This window comes from Mya arenaria, chromosome 6 (assembly GCF_026914265.1).
Source record: "Mya arenaria isolate MELC-2E11 chromosome 6, ASM2691426v1".
In the NCBI taxonomy this organism is placed as follows: domain Eukaryota; kingdom Metazoa; phylum Mollusca; class Bivalvia; order Myida; family Myidae; genus Mya; species Mya arenaria.
In genome coordinates this window covers 22,048,713-22,069,352 of record NC_069127.1, presented here as the reverse complement: position 1 = coordinate 22,069,352, position 20,640 = coordinate 22,048,713, and the positions used below count along the sequence as shown (strand labels likewise).

The window sequence follows — 20,640 nt, the reverse complement described above, 5'->3', positions numbered from 1 at the left end:
GCATAAATGTACTGATGAAGTGATTTTATTATAAATTCTTTAAATACAGTCACATCACAATTTACATGTATTACAAAAAAATATTAAATGAATACATCTATATATGTATATATAGAGAGAGAACGATGCACCAAAGATTGGTCATGCGACAGGGGCTAAACCTATATTTATATAATATGTCCAATACGGTACATCATACTTCCAAATCTTGACCACATATAAGTACTTGTACATGGAAATACTTTTTAGACAGTTTATTTAGGATAAAGAGGATACTTAACAGTGATAGAGGGTATACAATTCAAGTTGTAGTATTTAAAGCAATGAATCAACACAAAAATAACATCCCTTAACACTAAAACACATATATATCTAAAACTTCTTATTCATGACTTCCTGTATATTTCAATAGTTACTTTGTATTTCAAAATTACTTTTAATTGATTAGTTTTATAGAGCTAATTAATCAGTTTTGTTTTAAAACAATTAACACTCCATCAATATGCATATATTCATATAAAAAAATAAATTCATTTCACGAAATTGATTTCAATGAGTTTAAGCTAAGTTTAAACAAAACCATTGCCTTTTTTGTAAACAATATGGCAACCGTTGCGGAATATCCTTAAATACAACTACTTTATTAAAATCAACAATATCGATATCATTGTGTTATCTACATTGTGAGCTGTACAAATGTCCGTCACTAACTATGTACTTTTGCTAAAGTTTGGAGAATAACTTTTTAAGATATATTCATCTTTCGTACTAATCCTTTTCTCTAGATTGTACATGTGTTTTCTGTTTGTCTTTATGCTATGTATGTGTACGCTGATGAATAAAATATGTTTAAACTAACCAAAATCCACAGTATCAATTGGGTTTATCTTCTGGTCAAGATCAACCTACCTAACATGTTTGATGTCCTTGGGACTAAGCGTTCGCATGTTATTGATCGTGAAACGTAAGATTGACGGACGGACAGAGAGTCCTATTCCTATATGCCGCCCTTCGGTATCAAACAAATGAGTACATTTTAATATGTACTGCTATTTTTTTAACTATAAATAGAACTGCACAGAATTTACCATTTATTATCCAGATTATCATAAACTCATCAGTCAAAAATAATACAAAATACATCAAAAACTCACATTCATACATGCATAACAAACATTTATATTAATCAAAGTAGCAAAAAACAACTATACAAAATACATTTTATTAATTGATATATATTGCATTGATATAACGTTATCCTGGATTGAACCATAGTAATATATAATAGTTGATGATTAATCGGTTGCCTTTATGTGCAATATATTTTACGTCATTTTCGTAATTATATAGCATAATTATTTATTTGATAATTATTTTAAATATTTACAATAGTGTTTACCCTATGTAGTTAAGCATAGCTAGATGCGATACACTGTATAGATTAGAGAGTTAACATCCAAATGTTTAGAGCAAGTACAATATTCACTCTGTATAAACCAATTTCATGTACCTAATTGTATCATCATTTACAGTTTGCCCTTCTTTTTCGCCAATGGAATCGCTGTAATGAGTTTGAATTTTGAAAAATGTTTCTCATCAATTGCCCAGAGAGAAAAAGTCAGTTATTTTCCTGTAGGAGGTCTACATATTAATCAAATTCAATTGCGTACGTAAACAAATAGGTCAAACTGTAAATTTTGTTATCGTTTATATTGTGAATTATAAATTCACAATATGAACGATAACTAAAACATACTATTTCAATCAATACAAATTGTATTTCTTTAGTTCTTTAGTTGCAGATAAATTCAATGAAGATAAATAACATACATTAGCATACGAGTGCGACAATATGCATGAGGTCCTCAATTTATATTGACTGTAAATAGAACAAAAAATTAAGACGTAAAATGTAAAGCATACATTCGTATTATAATATCTGATGTTGACATTTGTGCAGAAGTCTTATCTCCGTATATTAATACGTGTACACGCCTCCGTCCATTTGTGTAGTATATGGAATTCCCGTGTTGTCTCCTTTAAAAACAATGGAGCCACTATTTCTAATATTGTCCTTGCTTTTGCTCGTTTACGGACTGGAATGTACCTAAGGTAAAATGATATTGTTTTTTCTCTCCATACAATTGACATGATCATATTAAGATTAATTAAGCGTATGCTATTTTGACTTTCAAACATAGTCACCTTAAAGTTTACAAACAACCAATGACACATGCACTTTTTATCAGAAATTCAACAAATACATCTTTCTACATACAATAGTGAAGTAAAACTAGCAATGACTGACTGAAGATAATGTGGCATCGTTAAAAATAGGAGTTAGACAAAGTGTCAGGTTACTTCAAGGGACCTTCCACAGTGCTAAAGTCTTATATGCGATAAAGCATATTACATCCATCCATTGCAACATGTGTAGATGTAGTGGAGTTTAGCAATTTTTAAAAAAAGATTTTATTTCATTTTAAATAAAAAAGAATTTGCATTTTTTCGTCAATGTCTTTAAACAAAATGTATATTCTTGTATTAGATTAGACAGTGCTACCCAGTCAACAATGTTTTGAAACTTTGTGTTGATTGCTGCTATTTTAAAGAAGGTATTTGCTCTTTTTGTAACCAGGACTTATTTAATCCGCTATGTTTTACTATTTGTTTGAACGAGTTCTTATTTGAAACGATATCACCATAAAACACGCTAGACATTGTTGCTTAGTTTTTATTGGGTATTTGGACACAAAACACTATTTATATTGTCGACATACATTTGCGAATAAAAATACAAATGCTTTTTGATCGAAATTCTTACAAAATCTTACTTTCGCATGTTGCAAAGGATGTATTTGTTACTCCAGAAAGATAGGTTTCCTCAAATCTAAATAAAACATGAACTTTTAAAACATTTTGTCGAAGGCCCTTAAAATGTATTTCTGTAACATATACCTGGTGATCTAGACTTTGATGCGACAAGCCCATATAAGAAATGACATTATATCATTGAGTCTCAGATTCAGAACAATATTTTAATTTCATTAAGAAAGTTCGTCGTTTCATTGCTTTAGTGTGCACTCTCCCTGCTTTTGTTCCGAAATAGACTTTGAAGAATGCTTTTCTTACGAAAATGTATCTGTTTTGTCAGTAATTCAGATCTATTAAACTTCATAGTTATAGAGTATACTTAAAATATACGACATGCTGAGGGCCAAATGAACGGAATATGAAAACTCTTGAAGATATTTTAATTTCTTAATCACCCAGCTAATGAGTTCGCTAAATCAATAAAAGCATATCGTTATTGTTGTTATTGTCTTACTATGTTTATTTTTTATTAACAGAAAACTATATATTGGATGCAAAACGTTTGCAATAATTTGTGTAGACATATTTTTTTTTGTCAAGATGCTTTCTGACATTTGTTATTTGTATTGTGTATAGTAAGAAAAATGGGCAAGAAGGTCAGCATTAAATATGGTGATGGCAAAAAGATAACTTTAACACGATTTTTTTTTCTGAAATCAAGAAATAAGTTTTTGCGAAGCTAGCAATGCAATTGCGCGAATGACGAATACAGAATGCAATGAAGCAAGATATCCAAGAAAGATAGCCATATGTACAAGTAAGAGAGCAAGATGTATCAGTCAGAACACAACCTGTAATATATGCTTCGATAACCTTCCATATATTTGACTTAATGTATTTTGAGTTCGCTTGTCTTTTGAAGCAAACATTAATTGAGGTATGTATTCTCGTAGCCTCAGTAACGTCCGTGATGGCGGCGTGAACATATTCTCAAAATTCAAATGGTATATGTGCCAAACGACTAGTCACAAATGTACACAATGCCTAAATAAATAAGTTACTGCTAATTATATTTGCAACGCTCTTACTTACCATTCGAATTATTCAGAGCAGGTGCATCACTAGTATCTCCTGAAAATAACATGTTATATAGAAATGTTTGTACACAGCCGTTTCAGTGTTCCCGCATACCACACCATTTCGCTTCTTTTTTATCATAATGACAAACGTGTAACGTGTTAGGTTCATACTGTCTTGAGGTCAGGTTAATAGGGTAAAAGTTGCTCATTTAATAAGCTGCTTTTATCAATCCCTTTGTTGTTAGCATACACTGTTATCGGGGAACGGAATCGCAAACGCACACACCAAACTAAACGCGGGTCTGGTGTAAAAAAAAATTTATAATTGCCTAGACAATTATCTGCGACAACGTCTAAATAGACAGACGTTTCTATCTCTCGTACTAACTTCCATTCTAGTCAGTTTATTATACTATTTTAATTCGTTCGACAGGTTGAAAAAAATGGTTATATATGTGGCCGTTTGTATGAACTTATATAAATAAAAAAATATGGACATTAATACGAAGAACATTTTTATTAAACTGATTTGCCACTTCTGTATCATGGTATGTTCGCTTTTTAGTTGACTTACTTTATTTACAAGGGTACATTATAGACTCTATATATAGCTATATATCAAAATATTATCTTCATGTTTACATTTCTTGGTGCTAAATTGCCATATTTACACCTCAACTTCCATTCCTTAAATGAACTGCCTTTCGGCAATTGCGTTCATCAATCGATGAACGTAACATCTTCGGATATGTTCGGATCGCAATTCATCGCATAACAATATACATGAAAACTATTGATCTTGTTATTGTTTGTATTGTGTCAGCAGGCCCCGTACAATATAAATCAACATTTTAGAAAGTGCTAAGTTATTATATTTTAAATGTTTTGTTGCCAAAAGTGTTTCAATTTAACGTTTAAAAGTGATTTCAAGTGGTTGATCTTTTCCCGCGTTATTGTGACGTCATTTGAAAAAAATGTTTCCGGTAGCAGTCGGGTCGTCCTATTTACAGAATGGGTAAGAAAGGATTACTGAAAGGTAATCCGAAATGAAACGTTTCTTGAATAATATAATGAACTATTGGTGTAAATATAAGGAATGAATTGCGGGGTTGATGTCATTATCGGGGATATAAACGCAATTTGGCTGGTCAAAGTACGCGTGGAGTCCTTCGGACTCCACACACTTAGATCAGCCCATTTGCGTTCATACCCCGATAATGACATCAACCCCGCAATTCATTCTTTAAGTAATGTTTATGTTGGAAAATCTGATTAATTAAAATTCAGCGATCATTTCTTAATGTCGTGCTATTTGCCAAAAAGGTCAACCATGCTAAGACTAAAGTAGCATGTGGTAAACAATCACTGACCGTGATCTGACACTGATCTGTAGCATCATATAAACCTTGTCTTGTGGTAATATTTTGAATGCTAATTAAATATTTCACGCTTCAAATATCACAATAAAACAGTTTTCACGCACCTTTTAAGAAATATTGATTCATTCTCCTTAGAACTTTTTAAAAACCGATTTGACTATCAACATAATCTGAATCACTGCGCACATATCCATGACAACTACATATTATCGCATATCCATACGCATTTATTTTCACTACGCACAAAAGAGTTTCAGCAAAAATACATTTATATTTAATTTTGAGGTGGGCGAAAAAGCATCTACCATAGATGCTCGTGTATGATTGGTTCATCTCAACCCCCGCGCAGTAAACCTTGTTTCCGCAAAACACCTCACGCTCAGGTCTGAATGAACCTATCTTACACTCTGGGCCTGGGAAGATACTTATAATCTTTCGTGGTAAAACCTAGTAAGTAAAGTTACCTGTTAGAAATTTTAAGTGATTGAAACAGGAATACATTTTGTCATCGTCTTGATTTAAAACACAAACATTTTAGCAGTATTTACTGTATGCTAACATAACTCAATGATTACATGCTGACACGGATGTCGACTCGTATACTGTAAATGATTTAGTACTTTCATCAACTTTCCAATGTCATAATTATTGAATTGCATCATGTACTATAGAAATATAATATGAAATAATAATAAAGACGACTGTGTAGCATCACATCCGACAAACCTGGAGAAACAAAAAAGTAAGCACGAATGTTTCCACACGTATAGTTGTTACCATGGTAACAACACACGGAACATGTGATTTATGATCTTTTACTTCGCAAAAGGATATTAAAGGTTGTACGATAAAAATAACTTTGCTAATGCATCAATTCTGATACTAACACGAGTCCAATTACTTTAGTTAAACTTTCACTTTTGGTGCACACTTAAAAACCTTTTACTTCATTTACTTCTCCGATTGAGACAGCGTAAAATATATATTCCTTCCTTAAATTTGTTATTATCGGGAAATCCTTATATATGGAGAAAAACACTTGAAGCGTTTTGTTATGTTGCTTACAGTGTGTACATGTCTATAAAAATTGGGATGTAGCCTTATCACTAAACCCTTTACAGATGTTAATCTTTTCAATAATCTTTATCACCGGACATGACCTATTTGATAGACAGACAGACAGAGTAGTTTATTGTCGTAAACATTTAAATAACAGTTTCTTGACAAATATAATACGTTATAGTTATTGCACCCTTATCCACGATATAGAAATCATACAGAACGAACGCTGTAACGCCGTATGTTGGTAGCGATGGGGTTTGGAAGAAACTACCAACATTCAGCCGAATTTAAGAAGTCACTACCGAATATCAGCATTAGAGAACTACGGTAAATTTGAGAATTTATTTTTTTATTTCAATCACGAGCGCAGTAAGTGCAATAACTGTTTTGTACGGTATTTTACTTACCGTGCAATAACTTCTTTGTATTTTTTAACAAGTTACTTATTGCACGGATATGGTCTGCTTAAAATATATCGGCCTGAAAGTAAATGCATTAATTTAAACAAAGTATCCGCTTTTCGATAACCCCTCCCCCCACGAAATGTGTTCACTTCACGGAAAATAGTGGGGGCATAAAAATACAGATCCTTCGAACATTCTTGATTCCCAACGGGAGAAAGGTTTACACCAACATGCCCGGAAGCGAGATGTCAATAACACGCCACGAGAAATCACCAGGAGGCACCATTAGGAAAAGTCATAATAGTTTTCGTGTGTGTGTGTGTGGGGGGGGTGCTGGCAACAACACGGAAGGGCTGAAATCAGTCATCACATTGAACAGCATGACGACAAGTAAGAAGGATATGTATGATCCGGTAATAAGAGTCAGTACTCGACTTAAATCTCGAATGATCGGTGTCCGAAAGAACAGGATGACTAAAGCTAATAAGTAATTCATTTTCAAATAAATTAATCAAAACCAGACCAATAGGTTAAATAATGACAACACCTTACAAAGGTGTTCAAGGTGGTAGATATTTGTCACAATCTAAATGCAAAATAAGACTTTAATAGTTAATGCATACTTTGATAAGATTTACCTTTTGCATTTTAACTTTATTAAGGATTGTTGGGATAAGAGTGAGGTTTGTGCACATAAACTGGTTTAAACCCCCAGTAAATTAACATTTTACTGACCGTTCCAAGGCGATACCTAACAATTCTTATATATATATATATATATATATATATATATATATATATATATATATATATATATATATATATACAAGAAACATAGAACAGCACAAAACTCTACAAACAGAACAGTGCATACATTATATATATATATATAGTATGTATGCACTGTGCTGTTTGTAGAGTATATATATAGTATGTATGCACTGTGCTGTTTGTAGAGTTTTGTGCTGTTCTATGTTTCTTGTTTGTGATTTTGTGTTCTATGTTTTTGGCGTTTGCCCAGTGCCACTAAACCGGGTTTATGTTTAAACTTTTTGCTACTGAGCTTGTATCTGTAGCTTTTTGCATAAATATTCATGTTATTTTTGAACACTTGACATCATTAACTTATTTTTTAATTTGACATAATTTTTCAAGTAAAATCTAGCACGCAGGCATGCTGGTTTGAATGATTGAGACAAGGTTTCCTTTTATTATTGTTTTTAACAATCAACATAACCAGCAGTTGAATGATCAAAACGACTTAGTTATACCAATATCGAAAATTCAACAGCCATTGTTTGACATTCATTATTTTCAATCATAGTATGCCGATATATATCACCCACGTAAGTTAGAGTTATATTGAATATTTAAACAAACCTCGTGTAAGATAATGATATAGACAATGTTTATGTCTTAAAATAAAGAGTCGTTTTAACAAAGTTTAGAGTATCTGCATGTACACTAGCCATGGAGACTGGAAGGTATGATAATACACCAAGAAACGGACGACTTTGTCAAATGTGTTCAATAACAGCTGTAGAAACAGAATTTCACGTTTTGCTTGTATGCCCTGTATACAGGGACCTAAGGAAAACACTGTTTTACACCATTTTTTGATGTCCTATACTACAAAAGTTCGAAACTTTTTTGTACTCGAAATACAATATGCCAAATTAATATTGCGAAATACATATTTTTGCAACAAAATTAAGAAATTAAATTTTACAGACAACTTAATATATGAACGTTAATTAATGAACCTGATATTATACCTTCTTCTGACTTGTTTTGATGTTATATTGGAATAGTATGCATGTTTGATATAATATCTCATGCATTTATTTCTATACATAATATACCTTTGTTCAGTTCTGTTTACCACTTTTTATATGTTCATTTTCACTGCTATGAACTTGGTATGTTTAAAGCCGAAATAAACATATTGTATTATATTGTATTGTATAATTTGTACTAAACGTATTGACTACATACCGAGTAGAATATCATCTTGACTATTTTGAAAAATTATGTACTTGCATCAACTTTAAATTAAATGATTTATGTTTGCACAAACTTGAACATGCTATTCAACTACGTGATGACACTGAATACCTTTTTCTTCCTGGCCATTAGCAAGGCTGATGATCAAATTATCACTACCAGTGTGTTGATTGTTTTCTCCGGCGTTGGTTTGTTTCTCTGAAAAGTATACCGTATTATTGTTATTGAATTTTACTGATTACAAACAAACGATCACTCGAATGATTTGAATGATTGAGACAAGGTTTCCTTTTATCATTGTTTTTTAACAATCAACATAATCAGCAGTTGTATTTTCAAAACGACATTGGTATACCGATATCAAAAATTCAACAGCAATTGTTTGACATCTATTATTATCAATCATGGTATGCCGATATATATCACTCACGTAAGTTAGAGTCATATTGAATATTTAAACAAACCTCGCGTTAGAAAATTATATTGACAATGTTTATGTCTTAAAATAAAGAGTCGTTTCAACAAAATTTAGAGTATCTGCATGAACACTAGTCATGGAGACTGGAAGGTATGATAATACACCAAGAAACAGACGACTTTGTCAAATGTGTTCAATGACAGCTGAAGAAACAGAATGTCACGTTTTGCTTGTATGCCCTGTATACAGGGACCTAAGGAAAACACTGTTTTACACCTTTTTTAGACGGTCTTCACTAAAAAAAATGAACCATTTTTGTCCTCCAAATACAATGTGCCAAATGAATATAGCGAAATACATATTTTTGCAACGAAATTAAGAAATAAAATTTTACTCACAACTTAATATATGAAAGTTAATTAATGAACCTGATATTATACCTTCTTCAGACTTGTTGTGCTGTTATATTGGAATAGTATACATGTTTGTTATAATATATCATGCATTTATTTCTATACATAATATACCTTTATTCAGTTCTGTTTACCACTTTTTATATGTTCTTTTTCACTGCTATGAACTTGGTATGTTTAAAGCCGAAATAAACGTATTGTATTGCATTGTATTGTACAATTTGTACTAAACTTATTGACTACATACCGAGTAGAATATCATCTTGACTATTTTGAATATTTCAGTTCTTGCATCAACTTTAAATTAAATGATTTATGTTTGCACAAACTTGAACATGCTATTCAACTACGTGATGGCACTGAATACCTTTTTCTTCCTGGCCATTGGCTTCGTTGTTGGTCAAATTACTATCAGTGTGTTGATTGTTTTCTCCGGCGTTGATTTGTTTCTCTGCAAAGTATACCGTATTATTGTTATTGAAGTTTACTGATTATTAACAAACGAACACTCGTCAAAATACGTCCAGTTTGGTAACCAATAACTGAAAAATATTACTACAAACTAGTTGCTTATACATTAAACTATGTTTACTTGTAACGTTAAATACCAATCTACGTAGATAGCACTTTAACTATGTTTACCTATTCATATACTCATTTAAAATTTACATAATACTCATGAAAATGTTAAATTCAATTCAAACATGCATAAGCTTTCTATATATTTGTAATCCTTATGACCCTTTCACTCAAACATATATTTAAAAGTCGTCGCAATTAATTTTAGCTGTTACTCTGATTCAGAATTCTGGTTGATACCAGATAATTTTATTCATCCAATAATGCAGTACTTTTCAAAATCAAAGTTTAGAAATTCTTCACAACACATTACAAACAAGGGTTGGAAAAAGACGTAACATGGCAGTTGACATGCATTTAATGATTGCTACGGCAACACAAATGTTACACAAACTATAAAAAATGTTTTATTCATTCTCTTGGCAGAAATATTTATTAAAGCAGACATTATAAACTCATACAACTCAAACAGTGCTGAACAAAAACATACGGACAAGTACTTTGTAGGATCATGTTTAAGTTGCTGATTCGATTTTAAGAAATTTACAGCACATTCTTAATGTGTGCAAATGTTATTTTTTGTCTGTGTTCGGATTTGTTTATACACATAATCAACTTTTAATTGTACTCCTTTTAAACACACTGTTGCACTCATATGTCATAAAATGACAATTTTTAAAGGATAAACATTTCAAAGAATACGTTTAAAACTTACATCTACATTAATTGACCAATTTCTCTTATATAAGTGGCAAAAAACGTAATTAAATATATATTATTTTTCAAGAAACCATGAAGTGTTTAGGTCTACATGATTAACAGCATGATGATTTTCACTGGCATGGCAAACACGTGTTAAAGCAGCTTTAAACGTTTAAGTTGTTAGTAGGGTTATTCAACTAAGTAAATATAGACATGATCATCAATTGAATCATGTTTAATTCTTTTGATTTGAATGATCAGAAAAACGGACGCATATGGTTTGTATAGTGCTACTATGATCAGTTGTTTCATGAGTAAACCTTTTCGAAAATATTTAAAATACGCTTAAATGCTCACGTATGGATCTACAACGTACAAATCAATTGATCGCTTTTGAATATAAAATCAATTTATATGCTACCTGTATAATTACATTGAACTATAGATTAGAGAATCACATTTATGAACTTGGTAAAGTGTCTGGCAATGATGACTTAGGTCTCCTCATTTAAAGCTTTGGAAAAAACATTGAACAAGGGCGAAAGAATTTTACTAAGAACATAGTTCAACGAAACAAGCTCGAAAGATGAACCATTGTGAAATGAAATAAATAAAATATTTATATTATGACGATAATAAAACCATATAATCATGAAATAACCGCATCAAAATTACAAGTCATCCGTCCAAAGGTTAGACGTCAAACATCCCTGTAAAATGTTTAGTTAGAAATGTTGAGGAGTCAAAAATGGAACTGACATTTAATATGATGCCTAGGGTAGCTACTCTGTTAAGTAAAATGAAGAAAAACCGATTTATACAAGGATATATTTAGCTGCAAATTTGCCAGACGACCATACTTGAGAAACCATCATAGAGTTTGAGAAAACTTATCAACCTAAAGTTAATAAGTTTATAATTGCCAAGAAAGTTTAAAAAGTGCCTTTTCGAAGTGATTAAAAGTGCAATAACCGCGAACTTGTCTTTACAATGTGTATGAGGTTACAACATTCTTTTCATGAATTAGCCCCATACTTGGATATGTGTTTTACAAATAAATAATTCTTAATACCTCCTAAATGATGATCCGTTTCAGAAGGTTGCCGTTGGCCTCCTGTTGGAATTACTAAAAACAAAATTGATTTTGTCTAATCACGGATGCGATTCGAAGTGCTCAGTCGTTACCATTCGTAACATGTTTCAAGTGGCTATGCACAAGGCAAGTACCCGCTAAATGTTTATGGGTTTATATGGCTAATTATATTAAATACATGCATAATTCCCGTGTCTGGTCTACAAGGATGTCCTGCCTGTTTTACTATGTGAACTTCTTACAAATGCCGTATTTTCTATATTTGATGTCAGACTGAAAATTATTTTCTGTTTTGTCAAAGACATTCACAGATCTCCAAGTTTATAAAATGTCACAAAGAATACGTAATTGGCGGCTTGTTCACTGCGTAATGTCATAACGCATCTCGAACGAAGTTTGCAATTTCAAGCACGATATACTCGTCTCTTCTAAATGAAAAACCTGCAGTTTAAGAATGTAAAATGATAATGAAGCTTCTATGTTTGTTGCCAAATGCATTATAACAAACTTAATTAAATAATAAACAAGAAACACCACTGTATGAATGCTAGATCACGATTGTAATAAGCAAGATTAACCCGAAATTAATGGAACCTGAACCTATGAATGAGCTTTTTATTCAATCGTGAGTACCTTTCCCTTCAGGGTGATTGTTGGTTTTGGTTCTGCCATTGGAAGTTTCTTGTCTAGGCGATGATGAATTGCTCTTGTCTGCAAGATTCATATTTTATACATTAAGTTTTACATCGGGTAATTAGACCAAACTGCTTTTGTTATGAGCCTATTTCGCCACATGAACTGAATGAACGTGTGTCAAACGGTTTGTGGAAGTAAGTGTTATTGAAAGCATGAATTATCCAATATGGCCTTCGATTCGAATAGCGTACTTTATATTTATAAACATGCGCATTCGTTTTAAACAGTGTTGGTGTGTTTTCTTTAAAGGGACTGTACATCAGATTGGCACCAAAATAAGTTGTTTTTCTGTAATGAATCTCAGGAAAATTATCTAATAGAATGTGTTACGCTTTGATATCATAATTGTAAAAAAGTACCAAAATGTAAAAAAAAATGTGTCGGAGACCGGGTTCGAACCCGTATCGCCAAAATTGCAGTCCATCGTATCCACTGAGCCACGACGGATAGCTCTAACATAATTAAGCAATAAACATACCTCGGTAATATCACGTGATGACACCGACTAGCCAATCACGCATAGGGAAAGAATTCTACCTAGTAGACATACCTTGTAATCTTTTTTAATGGAAAAATAAGAAATAACTGCTAAACTTATATAAGTTGTAAACTATGTCGTACTTCAGTTTGTAAGTTTCAATGCGTTTTACACATTGATGCCAAGTTTATGTCAATTTTGTTTTTTTCGGTATTTTATCATACGGAGTACAACCCCTTTAATTACAAAAGGCCAAAGTGGTTTACATAATTATATGCATGTAAGACAGTCAGATATTTTATAAACAAACAATGACCTTTAGATAAGTCTCCAAATTTGGTATTAAACAAAGCACAGAAAATAACAATACATTTGAATTGTATACTGATGTTGTACTATAATAAAGAACATTAAAAATTAATTATACCTACAATAAAGTGAGAATACAACATAAGTCAGTGACTTCAGCAAATATTTACACATGGTAGCCAACCGCTTCTGTTACTATGACTACCTAGGCAAATCTATTACTATAATTGCTTAAAAAGGTTTATGAATTATTTGCGTGCAAATCGAAATTAATTTCCGCTTACAACACTTAAATTTATTTCACACAGATTACTTGAAACATTAATTAAGACGCTTGCAAATAAACGAACGATCTAATGATATGTGAAATATGGTCAGCTGTTATATGTGTAGACCATTTCGAGAATATCAAAAATACACTAAAATGCTCACGTGTGGTTCCTTGCTAAACGCGATATATTTCATAAATCATTTGAACGCTTTTGATATTTGATCAACGTACTTATATAATTACATAAAAATGTAGTTAAGAGAAACATATTGATTAATAATGTAAACTGTCTGACAATGATGACTTCATTGTCAACATTTAAAGGTCTGTAGAAAATAATGACTTTAACAAAAAGCCGTTACCAAAAAACATAGTTCAAGAAAAAAAGCTCAAAAGAACAACCATTGTTAAATGAATTAAATACAATATTATATTATTGTAGTATCAATGACAACATAACATCATTAAATAACTGCCTTGAAATAACTGCGATACATTTGTACAAAATGTAAACTAAGTTAGTACTGATAGAAGTTCAACTTTCACGAATGCGATATAAAATGCACACACATTATGTTTTTATAATCAAATAATTCTCGGACTGCTAATGCTCATTTACACATGTATATAAAAGCAAACGAATACAGTTAAATAATATTTATGTTTTTGTCGCAATGCTCAGAATCAATTGAAGATGGATTGATGCTGAAAATTGTTCTATTAGTCTGTGGTTGATTTCTCAAAGCCTTGGTCCCGTAAAACGATAAAATTGGCTTTTACTCAAAATATTTTTTTTAGATTTTCAGATGCACACAAATCAGTGGTAACAGTAACAAGCACGATCCAACCGACAGAGTGAGAATATGTGAAATGATAATGAAGCCTGGATTTCCTAGGTTGTATGCAAGAGATAGAATAACAAATTAAAAACTATTTACAATAATACAATACCAAGTACAAGAGAAGCGAGTGTATGAATGCGATTTCATTAATTCAATCGTTTTGGAAAGTGTTAACTTTAATTTACGGAACGTAAACGTATAAATGACCATTAGCAGATACCTCCATCTTTATAGTCAGGCACCGTGGAACCACGATTGGGTCGGATAGAATCTCGCCCACCGGGTGATTGACTGGCAATGTCTGCAAAATTCATATATTCCTAATATTGTCCTTTACAAGATGAAGGCAAGCGCTGCGAATCAGAAGTGTTCATAACTTATTTAGTCATGAAATCTGCTTTGTTTAACCCCATTGCACTATACGGTTTTCATAACGCAATACAATGAGGTATCCCTTGATATATTCTTTTCAGTCGCAAACCGGTTTACAATGTTGTTGTTGTTTTTCATTACAAAACAGATAACACAGAATTGTTCTACCGGAAATGTTCCCGGTAGCCCATATTTGTGAAATAATCGTAGAGTTTCAGAAAAGCTATCGTCTTGAAGTAACATGGTATAAAGCCTTGCAAATAAGTTGAACTGTGCCTTGTCTTAATAGTTTAAAGGTGCAAATTTGCTGTTAAAACGCGAACTTGTCTATACAATCAGTATGAGTACCTTTAGCGTCAAGGTTTTCCTTGCGATTGGCACTATATTGCGTATATAGTGTATATATATATACACTGATTATGATTAACAAGAAACACAATTGCATGAATGCGAGTTAATTTTTGTAACCGTATAGGCAAGAGTTACGTTAAATTAATGGAAGCGAAACGTATGAATAAGTCTTTTTGCAATCGTAAGTACCTTCAAGTTTATCGCCCTTTTTGTGACTGCCATTGGAAGAAGTATTTTTTCCAGGGGATGCTTTATTTTTCCCGTCTGCAAGATTCAAACAATATTCATATAATAAAAATTTCACCATGGCATTGTTTACATAAACTGAATGTACGTGTAGCAAATTGTTTGTAGAAGTAAACGTAATGGAAGCTAGTACCATCAAATCTAGTCTTTGTCTTCGGATTGCGTAAGTTACTGTATTGGGAAAAATATGAATATTTTCTACACCGTCAGAAAATATTTTAAGTATTTCATGCTGGTTTATGGTATTTCGCTTTCTTTGTGCTAATCTAAAAGATATATATTTGCTGTTTTAGGCAAATATAACAAATACTGGCTCTTTTTAAAATGGTATATCTCATAATAGCAAACCTCATTTAGAGTTCGTATAACACTTACTGTTATTGCATGTAACTCCTTTCTTTGATGCACGTCCAATCCGTTTTGAAAAGTTTAAACTTTAATTTACGGAACCTAAACGTATAAATGAGTCTATGGCCAATAATGGCTACCTCCATCTTAATAGTCAAGCACCGTGGAATCACGTTTGGGCCGGAAGGAATGTTGGCCACCGGGTGATTGACAGGCAAAATCTGCTTTATTTATCCCCATTGCACTATACCGTTTTCATAACGCAACACATTGAGGATATCCCTTGATATATTCTTATCAAGTCGCAAACCGGTTTACAATATTTTTTTCATTCACATCGACTTTATGAACCATATCAAAATCATATAAAAATACTGCATACGTCTAACGAGACTAACGCAAACTTCATTCCTTTGCTATTGACACGAGGTGTTCAACACTTTCTAAGACGATTTGACTGTACTACAAATCCTAATGGCCTTTCTACAAAACGGTATATTATTTGATTTTCTTGGTATAGCATCTTTTTAAGAGGTCTTTTGTGGGTGACAAATCAATATCAAATTGACAATATCGTTCTGTTTGGGCTGCACCAAATACAATTACTTCTTCGGACAAGGATTTAGTATTTCTTTATACTTCCCTCAAATTTATCTTAATGTTATACAAAGTTTAGTCAGTTATTGAATTTCTTCTTAGGACTTATCAAGATCTATTGCACAAAAAGAGAGGTTACGCTAATGGTGAGCTGTTTGAAAACATCATATATTCATTCTTTATCTATTAAATACTGTATATACAGTATGATTTTCTTGTGGATAACTTTATCTTTATAGTCCATTTAAACCTAATAAGAGTATGATTGAAAAGTAAGACATATACTTTTAATTGGTCAATCTGTTCAAAATTGGAGGCCAAAACGAACCGTCCATCCAACAGTTGTCCATTTGACAACTCTAACATTTGTAGTTAGAAATATTGTGGAGTCCAAAAAGGAACTGACACTGAATATGCTTGCCAGGATAGCTACCCTGTTAAGAACATGATAAATAACAGACAAAGAATCGTTCCACTGCGATGTTCCCCGACGCCCATAAAAGTGAAATTGTCATCGTCATTCAGAAAATATATTGTCTTGAAGTAACATGGTTTAAAGCCTTGCAAAGAACGTTTGAACTTTGCCTTTGCTTTATAATTTCAAAGTACAATTGCCGTTTAAACGCGAACATGTCTATACAATCAGTATAAGGTCACAGCTTTCCTATTATGAAATAACCCCTCCAATACGTTGATATGTGTATTACACATGAATAAGTCTTAATACCTAAAAGTGGATCATTTTCCGAAGGCTGCTCTTGGCTGCTATCAGGATTTCCTAAAAAAACAGAATTCTTTTTGACTAATCAAGAACGCTTTTCGACGTATACAATCGTTTACATAATCACACGATTCAATTGGCTAGCTCGAAAACGCTTATGGTAAATACTTATCTTGTTTATAATATTAAATGTATGCAGAATTTCCTTGTCTGGTCTGCAAGGAAGTCCTGAAGTTTTGCTACGTGAACTTCTTATAAATGGCGAATGTTCAATTTTTAATGCCAGACTGAAAACCATTTTTAATTTTGTCAAACGCCTTTACAGATGTCCGACGGTGTACAATGTCACTAAAAATACGTATATGGTGGCTAGGTCAATGTGTTGTGTCATAACACTTTTAAAACTCAGTTGGCAATTTTAAAAACGATCTCGTATCTTCTGAATGAAAATATATATATATATATATTCTGAATTAAATGATTTACAAGAAACACGATTGTATGAAAGCAAGTTAACATATTTAACTATATAGGCAAGAGTTACGTTTAATTAATGGAACATAAACGAATTAATGAGCCTATTTTAAATCTTGTCCAGGGGATGATTTTCGTCTATTGTCTGCAAGATTCATATATTATGCATTAAGGTTTTCTTCGGGTTATAAGCTGATGCACGTGTAGCAAACGGTTTGTACAAGCAAAAGTTGTTGAAAGCTAGCACCATCAAATCCAGTCTTCGATTTCAAATTGCGTAAGTTATTGGGACACAAATATATATTTTCTATATTATCAAAAAACATTTTAAGTATTTAATGCAGGTTTAGGGTATTTTGCATTTTTGTGCCAATCTCGAAGGTGTATATTTGCTGTTTGAGGCAAATATAATAAATTAATGGTTCTTTTAAAAATAAATTACGAATAGCATATCTCATTAAGAGTTCTTATGACACATACTACTGTTGCACGTACCTACACTTTTTTTCTGCATTTCCTGGAATCAATATTGTTCTAAAATGCCATGTTATACAGAGATATTTTGTTTTGCAATTTATATATATATATATATATATATATATATATATATATATATATATATATATATATATATATATATATACATATATATATATATATATATATATATATATATATATATATATATATATATATATATATATATATATATATAATTACATTGAACAATAGTTTAGAGAAACCTGTAAATGATGACTTCAATGTCCACATTTAATGGTCTATAGAAAAATTGACTATAACAGAAAGCCGTTACCCAAAAACAAAGTTCAGGAAAAAAGCTCGAAAGTACAACCATTGTTAAATGAATTTGATAAAATATCAAATTATTGTAGCATCAATGAAGACATTACATCATCAAATAAGTGCCTTGAAATATCTGCGATACGCTTGTACAAAATGTAAACTAAGTGAGTACTAATAGAAGTTGAACGAATGCGATATAAAATGCACAACAATTCCGTTTTCATAATCAAATAATTCGCGGACTGTTAATGCTTAATTGTATGGAAAAATAAATTGCATATAGTTTCAAACATGTTTATAAAATCGAACGAATATAGTTAAATAATATTTATGGTTTTGTTGCAATGCTCAGAATCAATTAAAGATAGATTGATGCTGCAAATTGTTTTATAAGTATGTGGTTGATTTCTCAAAGCCTTGTTCCCGTAAAACGTTAAAATTGGCTTTTACTCAAAATATTTTTTTTAGGTTTTCTGATGCACACAGATTACTGGTAACAGTAACAAGCACGATCCAACCGTCATAAGTTCAATATGTGGAATGATAATAAAGCCTATATTTCCTAGGTTGTATGCAAGAGAGAGAATAACAAACTAAATACAATTATACAATACCAAGTACAGGAGACGCGAGTGTATGAATGCGATTTCAGTGATGAAACCGTTTTGGAAAGTGTTTACTTTAATTTACGGATCCTAAACGTATAAATGAGCCAATAGCGGATACCTTCATCTTCATAGTCAGGCACCGTGGAACCACGTTAGAATCTTGGCCACCGGGTGATTGAATGGGAATATCTCCAAAATTCATATTTTCGTACATTTTTCCTTAACAAAATGAAGGCAAGAACTGCGAATCAGAAGAGTTTAGAGCTTATTTCGTCAAGAAATCTGCTTTGTTTAACCCCATTGCGATAAACTGTTCTCCTAACGCAATACAATGAGGGTAATGTTCTACCGGCGATGTTCCCTGAAGCCCATATTTGTGAATAAATCGTAGAATTCCAGAAAATCTATCGTCTCGAAGTAACATGGTTTAAAGCCTTGCAAATAAGTTGAACTGTGTCTTTACTTAATAGTTTCATTGTTCAAATTTTCCGGATAAACGCGAACTTGTCTATACAATCAGCATGAGTACCGTTAGCGTCAGGGTCATCGTTTTCCTTGCGGCCATAATATATTTTACTACTCACGTCTGCAAGATTTATATATATTTTTTTTAAATATACAGTAAAACTGCGGTCATTCGAACAGGCGGTATTTCAAGAACCGGCGGTCCCTCGAGGTCAGAGCTTGGTCCCGAACATTTTTCCTTCTATTTTTATATAAAATATACTGACGCTGCATCAAAACCGAAATAAGTCGAGGAGTCGAGAACAATATCCGGTTCGAAATACACAAATCATGCTCAAACCATTATCGCTCCGTCGAGATCATAATTTCACACTTTTTCCCGAACGCGTGTTCTAAAATGAACAAACAAATGCTAGGTGTTAAAACTTTCGCATTTGAAGGACAGCTGGAAGGAAATTTCATCAGGTGTGAAAAAACGTTTATCACTGTTTACGCATGGCCGCTAATAGGTGATAAGGGCATTTTAGAATATAATTATGAGTTTGAACAGTTTCGCGAGACAGGCCATACTATGTACTGTAATAAATAAATGTTGGCAGTTTAGAAAATGTGCTTTATGTAAAAATAAACATAACTATTTATTCATTTATAATTTTGTGTTTTCATTTAATATACGACAGACTTTGAAATATGAGCGATTTCTTCAACGCAACACATAATCGGTGTCGTAGTAAACAGTCGGTTTAACGACTTTAAACTTAAAATACACTGAAAGATATTTCAAAACGGACTTCGAAATTGAAACTCGGGTCGTTAAAAAATCGGTTTCCTCGAGGTTTTATCTTGAACCCCGGCGTCCTCGAGCCATCGCAGTTTTACTGTACTTGTATAATAATTTACAAGAAACAAGATTGCATGAATGCGAGTTAACGTTTGTAACCGTATAGGAAAGAGTTACTTTAAATTAATGGAACCTTTTTGTATGAATGGGCCTTTTTTCAATCGTAAAAAACTTCACCTTCAAGTTCATCGTCCTCTTTGTGACTGTCAATGGCAGAACTATCTTGTACAGTGGATGTTGTTTTTTTCCTGTCTGCAAGATTCAAATAAT

General features: G+C 32.1%; 1 protein-coding gene across 9 annotated transcripts in view; it reads right to left on the bottom strand.

Annotated features, from left to right (window-relative positions):
- Positions 1 to 1,078: 1,078 nt before the first annotated feature.
- LOC128238285 (fibropellin-1-like) overlaps positions 1,079 to 20,640 on the bottom strand; it is a 31,451-nt gene continuing 11,889 nt past the window's right edge. For 2 of the 9 annotated variants that reach the window (XM_052954037.1, XM_052954032.1), the window contains 10 exons: positions 20,548 to 20,622; positions 17,185 to 17,235; positions 15,456 to 15,530; positions 14,764 to 14,844; positions 12,581 to 12,658; positions 11,927 to 11,980; positions 9,941 to 10,024; positions 8,854 to 8,940; positions 3,907 to 3,945; positions 1,079 to 2,107 (listed from right to left, as the gene is read on the bottom strand). In XM_052954037.1, coding sequence (XP_052809997.1) covers positions 2,064 to 2,107; positions 3,907 to 3,945; positions 8,854 to 8,940; positions 9,941 to 10,024; positions 11,927 to 11,980; positions 12,581 to 12,658; positions 14,764 to 14,844; positions 15,456 to 15,530; positions 17,185 to 17,235; positions 20,548 to 20,622 — 668 coding nt within the window. In that variant the 3' untranslated portion in view covers positions 1,079 to 2,063. The other 7 variants (XM_052954034.1, XM_052954033.1, XM_052954035.1 and 4 more) reach the window with 7 other exon arrangements.